This window comes from Hyaena hyaena, unplaced genomic scaffold, assembly GCF_003009895.1.
Source record: "Hyaena hyaena isolate Hyena2069 unplaced genomic scaffold, ASM300989v1 scaffold_25, whole genome shotgun sequence".
NCBI lineage: Eukaryota > Metazoa > Chordata > Mammalia > Carnivora > Hyaenidae > Hyaena > Hyaena hyaena.
The window spans coordinates 2497802-2510181 of NW_024080657.1; the positions used below are offsets into that span (position 1 = coordinate 2497802).

The 12380-nt window shown below is 52.3% G+C and overlaps 1 protein-coding gene across 5 annotated transcripts in view; it reads left to right on the forward strand.

The window, feature by feature from the left end:
- Positions 1 to 1108: 1108 nt before the first annotated feature.
- The window catches only part of ADIG (adipogenin), a 30900-nt gene continuing 19628 nt past the window's right edge, over positions 1109 to 12380 (forward strand). For 2 of the 5 annotated variants that reach the window (XM_039227172.1, XM_039227173.1), the window contains exons 1-3: positions 1109 to 1528; positions 5455 to 5577; positions 9042 to 9194. In XM_039227172.1, the coding sequence (XP_039083103.1) occupies positions 1402 to 1528; positions 5455 to 5577; positions 9042 to 9100 (309 nt within the window). In that variant the 5' untranslated portion in view covers positions 1109 to 1401 and the 3' untranslated portion in view covers positions 9101 to 9194. Of the gene's footprint in view, positions 1529 to 5454; positions 5578 to 6380; positions 6573 to 7181; positions 8857 to 9041; positions 9195 to 12380 lie in introns of those variants that run through there. The other 3 variants (XM_039227174.1, XM_039227171.1, XM_039227170.1) reach the window with 3 other exon arrangements.

Consider the following 12380-nt stretch of genomic DNA (forward strand, 5'->3'; position numbering starts at 1 on the left):
ATTGGCGTGTTTCCCAGGCACTGCCTGTAGTGCCTGGGCAGCTAGTCCAGGACCCTCTTGGACAGGAGAGGGCTCATGCCTCCCTCCCCTCCACCAGCAGCAGCCTTTCCGTTCCGCCTGTGATCTTGTCATCCGTGTCAGGTTCCCCGTCTGACCAGAGTCTCCCTTCACTGCAGGGATTTGGGACCCGGGAGGTCCAGAGCCTCCTTCTGCCACAGGGCCTTGCACATGGAGGTGTACCAACTTCTTCATGAATGGATGAATGACAGAGGAGATGGGAAGAGAAAAGAATGGCTTTTGAGAGTCTTGTGTCCCTATCTGGGACACAAAGGAGCAAGGCCGACGCCTTAGAAGCCCCTCACTGAAAACTCGTAAGGAGAGGTACAGAAGCTTCCAGATGAAATAGTCATTTATTGAGGGCCTGTCGTGTGTTAGAAAGTTTTTAAATGGCAGTCCAGTGACGCAGGCTGGCCCAGCAGACCTGTTTTTGTTTAGCCAATGGTGTTTTAAGTGTTTGATGCAACAATTCTAAATTGGGAGAATTCACTGAAGAATGAGGATTTGGGGGCTTCTCTTGGAAAAGGAGATGTGGTGATACTTTTTTTTTTTTTAATATTTTTATTTATTTCTAGGAGAGAGAGAGCGTGAGCAGGGGAGGGTCAGAGAGAGAGGGAGTCACAGGCTCTGAGCTGGCAGTCAGCACAGAGCCCGACGCGGGGCTCGAACCCACGAACAGCGAGATCGTGACCTAAGCGAAAGTCGGACGCTTAACCGACTAAGCCACCCGGGCGCCCCGGAGATGTGGTGATACTTGACCTGCCTTTCCCACCCGGCACTCACTGCCTGAAGTGGTGACAGCCGCCTGCTTTAGATGCACCGCGCTCCACCCAGGCTGCCACAGCCCCTGTCCCTGCCCCAGGTGCTGATGTAGGCACCTGTCGCCAGAGTGACAGGACCCGGGATCCAGCTGACCCCTGAGGGAATCTGTGACCTCAGAATACATGCATGCCCCCCGAGGGCGATGCTCCTTCTGTCATTTATTCCTGCTCTTAGCAGCTCGGTGAGGTAAGAATTATTTCCATCTTACAAGAGGACCTGAGGAGGTGTTCATGAACCCCTAGCGTCTTAGCAGGGATTCAAACCCGCGCCGGCCTGCCTGGAAGCCTGGGCTTTTGTTCTCAGCCAAACCGTCTCCACTGCCACTGATCGCCAGCCCCCAGTCCCAAAGCACTAGTGCAGAACAGCTCTCCCTTTGTCTGAAGGACCCGTGGCTTCCTTATTACGTCACCCACCCAGTCACAATTGGGCTGAGTGAGAGCAGAGTGTGGCCCGGCCCACCAGGTCCCCAGGGCAGCCCTGCCAGCCCAGCACAGGCAGGCCCGGCTTCGCCACACACGCACCATGAAGTACCCGCTGGTGCCGCTGGTGGACGACCTCACATTTTCTTTCCTGGTCTTCTGGCTCTGCCTGCCCGTGGGCTTGCTGTTGGTCTTGCTGATCGTCTGGCTACGCTTCTTACTTAGCCAAGGTGAGCTGCTCGGTGGGGCCCTAATCCTGGGGCCCGGCAGGGGGTCCTGAAGCAATGGCGGAGACAGGGATTTCCTTCCTGCGCTTTAACCTTAACCGCTGGGCTGGCTGAGACAAGCAGTTGCCTGTAGGGGAAAGGATTAATTGAGTAGTTTCGTTTCTTAACCTAGAGGCCAAGAGTGAGTCCCCAAGTTCGGGAAGCAGTATGTGCGTGTGCACACCTGTGCCCCCTGAGGGCCACTGCTAGCACAGAAGGTCTTTGGTACGAATCAGAAAGAGGTGGCCCCTCTGGGCAGGTGAAGCAGTAAAAGGGGCCCGTCTCCTGTGAATATACCCAGGGCACAAGGCTGGGGGAAGATTTCAGCCCCTCCTGCTCCCTCAACTGGGTAGTTTTTGCGCAGTAAACCGCTTACACAATGGGATATGGCAGCCCTAGGCCTTTATCACGGGTCCAGAGACCACCCACACTGCTTTCTTCCCAGACTGTACCTCAGGGAGGATCTGGGTTCTCTGGGACGCAAGATCACCGAGGCTGGCTGACACTGCCCCGAGCTCAGCATGCCTCCATGAGGAGCAGGAGGCGGGGTGAAGCTGGCCGTGAGGGAAGTTGGGGGCCAGTGGCAGGGGTGACCCTCTGCTCCTCAGGTATCCTATGTCTCTTCCTAGGGGACGCTTGACCTCCCACCTCCTGCTCCTCAGCTCCGTGACCTTTGGCCAGCTGGGCGGGGAGGGTGCCGACATGCTGCCAGCTGTGGCCACACGGCGTTGAGACGGGTACACGGTTCACCCCCAAACGCACCCCATGCTCTCAGATGTGGGGTGCTGGTAGTGGCGCCATTATTGGGAGTTCCTGGCGAGAGTGTCCAGAAAACGTCTATTTAAAATATGTTCTCATGGGGCGCCTGGGTGGCTTAGTCGGTTGAGCGTCCGACTTTCGCTTAGGTCATGATCTCGCGGTTCGTGGGTTTGAGCCCCGCGTCAGGCTCTGTGCTGACTGCCGGCTCAGAGCCTGGAGCCTGTTTCAGTCTGTGACTCCCTCTCTCTCTGACCCTCCCCTGCTCACGCTGTCTCTCCCTCTCTCTCTCTCCTAGAAATAAATTAAAAAAAAAATAAATAAATAAATAAAAATAAAATATGTTCTCGTATTCCCAGGGTAGACTGCAGCCCGCCTGAGGGACGAAACCCAGACAGCGGGCTGGTGGCCGGTGGGTCAGAGCACTTGTCTGTGTGGCTATAAATGACGTCTCTCCAGAGTCTAGGAAACGTAGGCTCAGATTTTAACCTTGCCCCTTAATATAATTGCCAGCATTTTTTCTACACTGTGCAAAGGCTTGTGTTAAACACTGATGCGCATAATTTCATTTAATCCTCAGAATAACCCTGCGAAGTAATTCTTATGGTACAATTGAGGAAACTGAGGCTTGGGGAGAGAAGCAGCATGCCCAGGCCACACACCTACGAAGTACCTATGAGCGCCGCTTATCTGGTGTCACATCCTGGCTCTGCCGCCTACCAGCTCTGTGACTTTGGGCAAGTCCTCTCTGAGCCTTGGGTTTCTCATCGACAGAACGGAGATAACAAGGGTCCCTTCCAGTTGGGGCTGGGGAGAGATGCGTGTCAAGGGTAGGGTATCCAGTACATGTATACCTGTGGCACCTAGTAGGTGCTCATAGGCTGAGAAATAATCCAGTCAGTGTTTGCTCTTTGTCAAGGCAGGAGGACGTATCGGCATGGCTTTGGATGGTTCCTCTGGACGTGAGGAGACACCTTACCCAAGGTCTAAGGCGCTAATCTCCAGCAATTCCTTGTCCCTGAAGGCCCTGCTCTAAAACCATCCACAGCCTGCCCTGTCGTCAGGCTTCCCCAGACATCTCAGATGGCCCTTGGCAATGAGGCCTTCGGTAATGTGCAATGACCAGACTGTGAGGGGAGCAGTCTTCCCTCAGGCCCCCAGTCTTCTGGGAGCTCTTGGTGTCACTGCATCGGCTCTGTCCTCATGCCAGGGGTCTGGGCCTGCCAGGAGTTGAGGGAGCTGGTTCTCGGGACACCCTGGCCTGTGCTCTGCTCTTCTGCTTTGGATCTTTTTACTGCGATCAGTTTGACCTGCAGTCCAGTGTGAAAAGCAAGCAGGGCGAGCTCTGATTGCCCCTCCCCACCCCCAGCCGGCCCGGCTCCGCAGGGCAGTGCCAGGGCCCAGAAGGCAGACGGCGTGAGCAGGGAGTGCCACATGCCTTCTCAAACAGACCTGCCTTCTCAAGCAGCCAGGGGAGCGTCGTGGGGAGAAGGGAACTGCCTGGCAAGATTGCCGTTGAGGCAAGAAGAGTTGTGGGTGACTGAGCCCTGGAGAAGCCCTGGCCGGTGGGGACAACACCAATCCCGGACCATGACGTGAAGACAGAGGATGAAGCCACATGGTGCCCTTCAAGCGAGAGATGCTCTGCTGAGGACATTTCCTTTGCGACTGGAAAGGAATTTGCCGAAGGAAGAAGGGGAGCCTCTAACAAGATGGATTTAAGGCCGAAACGTGCCTTTTGAGGGTCTTGCCCACCCTCATGGTGGTCCTTCAAAGCTACCTTTGAATTCCCTGACCTCAAACAAGCGCACCTGATGGAACTGCGGGCGGGGGTTGGGGGTGGGGTGGGAGGGGGCGGTGCCAGGAGGCTGATGTGAGTCCAGCACTGCCGCTTCCTGGCTGTGAGCCTGGACATTTCACCTTTCCGAGCCATCCTCATCTGTAAAATACAAATAACTAGTTATCGCCTCTCGAAGTTGTTCACGGGATTAAATGAGAAAAATGCATGCAGAACAGTTAGCATATCTCACGTGTTTATAAAACAATCCCTATCTGTAGTGAAGAGCAGTCCCTTCAAAGCTTCCCACTGATTTTTAAATCATAACTGCGACTTTGTTGAACACCTGATTTACACACACATTCTACTTAAGTTAACCCTCATCGTAGAAGAGGCTGTAATATGCCCATTTTACAGATGAGGAAATTGAGACTGCCTTTTCTGTCTCCTGCTGTTGGTCTGCAAGCTGAGGGCTCTCTTCAGCCTCCTTATCTGCAACCAGTGAAACATCTTACAAGTACAGTAAGAGAAAGAACCTCCCCCATCTCCTCTCCTTTCTCCTTGACCTCACCTTCTCAAGATAAGCCATGTTTACAAGCCCATGCACCTATTTAATAACACATGTAGGTTTTCCAAAAAAAATTGGGGAAAGGGCAGGATTGTTACTTGTTTTTCAAAAAAAGGGAGGAGATCCTACTATATATTTCTCTGAAAGTTGCTTGTAATATTTCATAGACCTCCTGCAAGTTGAAAGCTACAGATCTCACTGCAATTGTCTTAACAGCTTCTGACTTGCCATTGGATGGATGGGCCAGCTCTTTATGCGGTGCAAGTGTCCTACACTTCCATCAACCAGATCTCCTGTGATGGACACACACACACACACACACACACACACACACAGAGATACACAGTTTCCAGGGTATTTTATTGCTTGTGCATGCTGCACCACAAAACAGTGCTGTAGTGGAAATCATTGCATGTATACACTCAGATATTTGTTAATAAACAGACTGGTGGACAAACGGATGGATGGGTCAATGGTTGAGTTTGTGTCTCCTCAGTGCCCCCCCCTTGGACCACACCCAATACAGGTAGGTCATTTGCTCTCCTCTAGGGCCCTTCCCTATTAGGTAGATACAGCCACCTTCTGAGTCATAGGACAACTGTTTTGGTCCCTGGTCACCTTCAAGGTCCTTCTGAGGTCTTCTGAGATCTCTGAGCTGTCCCATAAGTCATAATTCTGCCTTGGCCCATTGGTCTCAGGGATGCCTGGGCCTGGCAGGGGGCTCATTTTGGGTCAGAGGTAGAAGACAGGATGTAACCACCCAAGAGGCCTTGTCTTCTACCTCCACAGATTCAGAGGAAAATGACTCAGATTTATGCGTTGACTGGGAGCCCTGGAGGCTTATGTTTTGCTGGGAGGGGACAATCAATAGTCAAGAGGAGGAGAAGCCCTGTGGTGAGCCTTTTCAGCCAGGTGAGACCTTTCTGGGGACTGGTGGAGGCGGGAGGCAGGTAGGGGAAGCCTCGGGTCCTACCCAAAGCCAAGGGCAGCTGCTGTGTTGGAGGTCTGTTCCCTCCACCATGCTGGAGAGATTTGTCGTCTCCGCCATGTTGGGGAACACTCTGCCTCATTCTCTTGGAGACCTGTTTTTGCCATGTTGGAGGACCAGGCTCTTCTGCCATGAAGAGTTCCTTCACAAAGATCCCCTACCCTTTACCTGTGTGACCTCACCTCCCACCACCCTCCTTTAGGGTCTTTGCACTGGCTATTTCCTCTGCCTGGAACTCTTCTCCCCCACATCCAGTTGGTGCACTCCTTCATCTCTGAGGTTGAGCTCAAATGTACCCCTTAGCCTGCTCTAGATTGTCTTATGTGGTAGCACTTACCACCTTCTGACATGCTCAATGATTGATGCATCCAAATCCAGAGCACTCCCGGCAATGCCTGACACACAATGGGGGATCAATGGATACTCGTCGAAGGAATGACATGATGATGATGATCACGATGGCTGATTCTCACTGGATACCTTAATAGCTACCAGGGCCTGTGCATAGCATTTCCCTTTCACAAGCTCATTTATGAAATCCTGTGAGGAGGCTATTATTCTTACCTCCATTTTGCAAACGAGGACTCTAAGTGGCAGTGGAGTTAAGCAATTTGCCCAAAGGAACAGGGCTCTGGCACCTGGAAACCTGGAAAGGCCTCCTCCATTTCAGTAGAGTTAAATGTCATTCCTATGCCAACGACCCTGATGCTCTTGTCTTCCTTCTCAGCTCTATTATCTGCCTGACACATTTTCATGGCTAGAATGGGAGTCTTGGTTCCCTTGGCTACCCAACAAAGCAAAACACAGCACCTGCTCTTCTGCCAGCTTCTCTCCATCTCTGTGAACAGCGCCTCCATTGGTTGGTCTCATTCCTTGAACCATAGACACCTTTTCTTTTCAGCCCACATCCAGTCCATCAGTAAGTCCTAAACTCTGTCTCTCATGCATCCACTTGCCTCTGTTCCCACAGCCACTGTGGCCTACCCTGTTCCAAGTCAGCTGATGCAACGTGTCACTAATCCCCCCTGTGCCCACTGTGGGTCACAATGTGGAGCCCCTGCCTGTCTGAGTAGAGAAAGGAGGTAGAGTGAGAAGCAGGGACCCTCACTTAACCTCAGTTACACTGATTCTTAACTTTTGTGGGTCATGACCTTGACAGTTGAGCGTGCTTTCCCTAGAGACACATACACATGTGCATGCGCTCAACAGTTTTGTGTTCAGGACCAGCTTCGTGGGTGGTAACTTGTGTAGTCCCATGAAGTTCCATGATCAGAAGAGCCTCATGCTTGGTTTAATGTTCTGTTGCTACTTGTCTTAAAATTCTTAATTTTTGAATGAGGGGCCCCACACGTTCATTTTTTAATGAGCCCACAAATAATGTAGCCTGTCCTGTTTTGTGTATAATTAGTGGGGTAAGAAAAGGAGATTTTTTGGATTCTGCTCAAGAATCCTGTCTCATTTATATATAGAGCCCACCGCATTGTGTATCTGTTCCTCTCTCACTCTTTCATTCCATTGTCATCCCTAGACCCAACCTTCCATGTTTTTCCAGCCTGGTTTTCCTGGAGTCAGCAGAGTGGTCAGTGGCCAAGGTGGATGGGAGAGACCGACCGGGGAGGGAAGAAGACTGCCAAGGGAGGTGCTTCCCTGGGATCCCCGACTCGTCTCTTCCACCAATGGACACACAAAAGCCTCCAAAGGACCCAGCTCTTCGCCCACTACAGACGACCTCCCAGGATCCCCGGGGAGGAGCCCAAGTCTGTGAAGATGGGATAAGCAGGCACAAAGGGAGAAGTTGGCCAACTGAATTCAGAGGCAGTCCTAGGACAGGGCTGGGCCAGGAGGTGTGGGTCCATATTAAAGAAACAAGGAGGTTCCTGTGCTCAGGAGACCCCTAACAAGCCTGCAGGGCTGGCCGCGTCCATTCATTGAACAAGCTATGGGGCCTGGGCCTAACCCCCGGCACTGACTTCAACTGCCCTTGATCATCTCCGGGACTCCCTGACTCTCTCCCATCTGGTCAAAGGATGGGGGAATCTTGCTGCCAACTTCCTTTCTCCAATTTCAGACTCCCTCCTTAATTAGCCTTTAGGTTGATTTTAATAACAAACACTCATTTTATAAATATCTACAGAGCGTTTACCATATGCCTAGTTATAAAAATAGCTCACATTTCATAAGCACTTACTGTGTACTGTGCTTTTCCAGGTGTTCATAACAGTTTTTAGCCCTGACAATTCTCTGAGGTAGGGTGTTTGGTTATCCCTATTTTACAGATGGGGAAAATGAGGCAAGAATGGCCAAGTCTCTTGCTCAGTCATACTGGTGGAGTTGGGGTTGAGCCCAGGCCCGTCAGGGCCTGGTGGATCCAATGTGCCAATCCTTCTCCATGCTGGAGTGTGGGGGAGATGGTGGGGAGGCACGGTGTTCTGTCATTGGAAGAAATCCCCTGACCTCACACCCTCACTGGCTGCCCAGGGGCAGCAGAGTTGGTGGCAGAAGGGGACAGGCCCTCCAGGTGTCCCCTCCTCTGCCCCCCCATATCCCACCAGTCACAACGAGGCTCTTAAACTACCCAGAGGAGAGAGCAAGGAGCCTGAATTATTAGCTCGTCTAGAGTTTGGTCTCCCCAGTTCTGCCTTTTCTGCCCTGTCAGAAGGATCCATCCAAAGCACAATTTGGAACAAGTCCCTCCCCCTGCTTAAAGCCCTCTATGGCTCCCTATTGTCCTAGGGCTAAAGTCTGAGTTCCTTGTGTTGTGTAGAGAGCTGTCCTTTGGGAGCTGAGCCCCACCAAATTTGCTGGACAAGGTCTCTGTTCTTACCGACAAGGCTTCAGTAAATACCCTTGAACTCTTAAAGTGTGCTTCTATCTAGAGGATAAATTCCATGAGGAGAAATTATTGAACTTGAGGTCTGTGCATTCACATTTTGCAGCTTTTGCCGGGTTGCCCCCACCATACGGTAACACCGAGGGTGTACGTTAAAGTGCCTGTTTCCCCCAGGCCTTGGCCCTACTAGGGCCTATCACACACATATTCTCTCTTTCATATATTCTCCCGCAACCCCTTACTCTGCCTCCCCCCCCCACCCCCAACACATACCTCTTCCTCCACACGTGCTTTGTTCTCGCTGATGAGATTTTGGCAACCCATGTTTTCCTGGGAGCTTTCCTGACCTTGAATAAACACTTTTGGTAACAAACATCCCCTGTGACTGAACCTTCTCTCAGGCTCTGTCTGGCATTTTCTCCAACTGCTGCTCCGTGGAGTCCCACGCACTCCTTAGTCACCTCTGCCCCCTGCGCTGCAGGCGGTGCCCGGGGCTCAGCTTCTGTGCTGCCCTAGGGAAACCAGGCGAGCCACCAAGCGCCATCATCCTGCCCCCAGCCACTCCTGAGGAACCAGAAGATCCTCCTGAGGGCTGTTCAGCCCTTGAGGGACAGTGAACAGTGCCCAGCACTGCAGGGAGGACATCTGTCACAGTCCTGGGAGCACCTGGAGCAGAAGGCAGGAGAGACAGCACCTCGGGGCCCCTGGCAGGTAAGCAGCTCTCGATGGTACTGCGGGGGGTGCTGTGGGAAGATACCCTTCGCTGGTGGGAGGCTGAGACCCCCGGGCCTTTGACGATACGAAGTGAGGCCCCCTTTTTAGTATTTTGTTCTAGAAGGCAGATTGTGTGTGTGTGTGTATGTATATGATAAACACGCCCTGTGATCCTCTAATAATAGGCTCCCCAAGAGACGTCATAGCTCAGCCATGGCCTAGTGCCCGCTGCTGTGTGCCTGTCCCCGTGCTGAGTGCCTCCCGTGAGTTGTCTTCCTTGATCCTCGTGACAACCCTGTGGGTCATAGTTCCATTTTCAGGTAAAGAATCTGAGGGTCAGAGAGGTTAAGTAACATATCCAAAGTCACACGGCCTGGAAGTGGCCCATTTTTCTGACTCTTAACTGAGATATATTTCTCAAGATCCATCGTGATATGCCAGGCCCTCCCTAGACTGGGCGATGCCACTTAATGTTGTGCTGTTGATGTTTTTAAGAAACACAGCAGCGAGTGGGTGGGCTGGATCACAGCCTCCCCTGGGGAGGTGCTGGCAAGGGCCAGGATCGGAGTCACTGCACTGTGGCCTAACACGCCTGACCAATACTCCAGGGCTGGGACCAGGCCCAGCTGGGGCTGAGGGGTGTTGCCCGGAGTGTGGGCGCACTTCACCCTACTCCGAGTACGCACAGTTCTCCAGGAAGCTGAGGGGCGGCGCTTCCTTTCAGAACCTTGAAAGTGCAGTCTACTCCAGATTCGGGGTGCTCTCTCCTCCTCCTTGCATTCTTTCTAGGGGTTCCCTCCGCCTAAGCAAAGTGATAACAAATTGGGTTTCCTGTTCTAAACTTCTGAACCAGAAGTTCATTCACTTAGATACTAACTTGTTTACTCATTCAAACACTTATTTATTCCTTCACTCATTTGGTTTTCCACCCATTTGCCTAATGGCTCACTGATTTATTCATGCTCTCATACATTCATATGCACAGCTATCTGTTCATCGTCTATCCATCATCCATCTACCCTTCCGTCATCCATCTTTCTATCCATCCATCCATCCACCCACCCATCCAACACTTATTAAACACCTACTATGTTTTACGTACAGAGCTCCCAAGGCTCCCAAAGTACTTTCTCATCCACTTTCACTGCTACTTCACTTTCATATTGGGAAAGGGAGCCTCTGCACCAATGAGACACCCCAAATACTTGGCCTTCTGGTGGCATGGTTCCAGAATCTTCTCCTCAAGAGGACGTTGGAAAAAATGGGCATTTGGTCATCTGCACAGTCCTAGTCCCCATGTGAAAGCCAGTGACAGCCATCTGAGACTTGAGGGTCCTGAGGGCCCTTTGTCCTACGGAGCCCTTCCCATCTTTTGATGCAAGGGCCATACATAGTTCTGGGCACTGCGGCCCCCCTGGGGTATTCGTTCCAGTTATCGGGCTCCATTTCTTGCTCCCCCCGGGCCAGAGCAGGCTATGGTGACCTGTGGACTTGGGCACCATCCTTGAGTTGCTCCTTGCAATCACTGTTCTTAGTGTAAAGGCAACTATGCCCCCTGGGAGGGTCGCTGACACTCAGAGACTTAGAGGAGGGCAGGGCGGGAGGGCAGAGCGACCTGGGACAGAGATAGTGTTCTGTCCTGGCCCATAACAGATAGGGGGACACAAGCCAGGGAAACTGGCAGGAATGTCCCTCACCTGTCCCTAAATGCCCCACTTCCATGCCTTGGCGTGTGCTGAGCTCTTGCTCCTTCACACTCCAGGCAGAATGTCACTTCCCAGGGCGGCCCTTCTGGACGCCCACATGGTGCCACTCTCCTTTCCTGCTCCCTTAGCCTCCCCTCTCACCCAGGCCCTGCCCTTTTCACACCCTCAGCACAATCCTGCTTGCTTGCTTCCCTGCTTCCTGGCAGATGTTGCCATCCCCCTTTCACAGAGGAGGAAATCCAGACTTAGAGCAGGTGGGCGATCTGCTCAAAGGCACAGAGCGGGGGGCCAGGCCAGGGTGAAGACCCCTGAGTCCTTGTTGCTTTTTTCTAGCCACATTAGCCAGGTACTTTATCAATTCAGTGTAACTTACAATTGGATGTGTGTGTGTGTGTGTGTGTGTGTGCGCGCGCGCACGCGCGCGCCTCTGGTGACCAAGCTGAACCAGCCCCGCCCGGGAGGAGATTGGACATTTGGAAGTGTCTGGGAGTTGGGTGTGTCACAGAGCAAGGTAGCCTTCCCAGTTTGCATTGGTAAGTGAGTCAGCCATCAAACTGGGAGCTGCAGGGGGCCTGCCCTTCTCCCAGAAGCCCACATGAAGGGGCCCGGGGCCTCACTGTGTCCTCGGATCCTGTGGGCCCTCACTGCCAGTCAGCTGGGGAGCTATGTAGACCTGGGCCGAAGGTACAGTCATCATGGGAGGGGAGCAGAGGTTTGGGCCACTGGTGTCTCAGGGCCAGGCCTGAGGGGTAAGGGGAATACGGTGAGGACCTACTATGTGGTAAGGGTATATGTCCTCTCTGAAGAATTCTCCTCCTCTCCTACAAATGAAGAAGCAGAAACTCAGAGAGGTTAAGTAAATGACCCAAGGTTACCAGCTGCCAAGTGGTGGGGGTGCATTTCAAGCCTTGGTCCAAACCCAGACCCTTCAGGGACAACACACTGCCCCAGACTCCTGCTGCTGGCCACCCGCAGGGTCACTGACACTGACATTCTAAGGGATGTGAGTGACCACGCCACCCTGCCCATGTGTGCCATTTCCCCTTCCTCTGACTCTAGAGAGTATTAGGGACCCCCACGTTTATTTGGGGTTCAGGACCTTAAGCAATGGTGCCAGTTTGTTTTTTTATAGGGACATTCTTGACTAGACAGACACTAATGCTCTTTTTAGTCTATGCTGATTGTATCTTGTTTTAACTCAGCTAATCTTATTATTAGTGCAGTTGAGCACCTTTTCACATGCTGATATGGAAGATCAGAGGAAGACCATTTTTTGTCTAGTACATCACGTTCTGTTAACACAGTGCATTGAACGACTTGGCCAGTTGCACACAAATATCTTGCGGAATAAGTCATTTTTACAGTCTGCCTAATCTGCTCATGCATAGCTCCGAGGTCTCTGCCATGGGTTAAGTCACCCATCTCTCCAGATATTATATTTCTCTGATCCCCCAGGTGTGCACCCCTGTATGTGAAC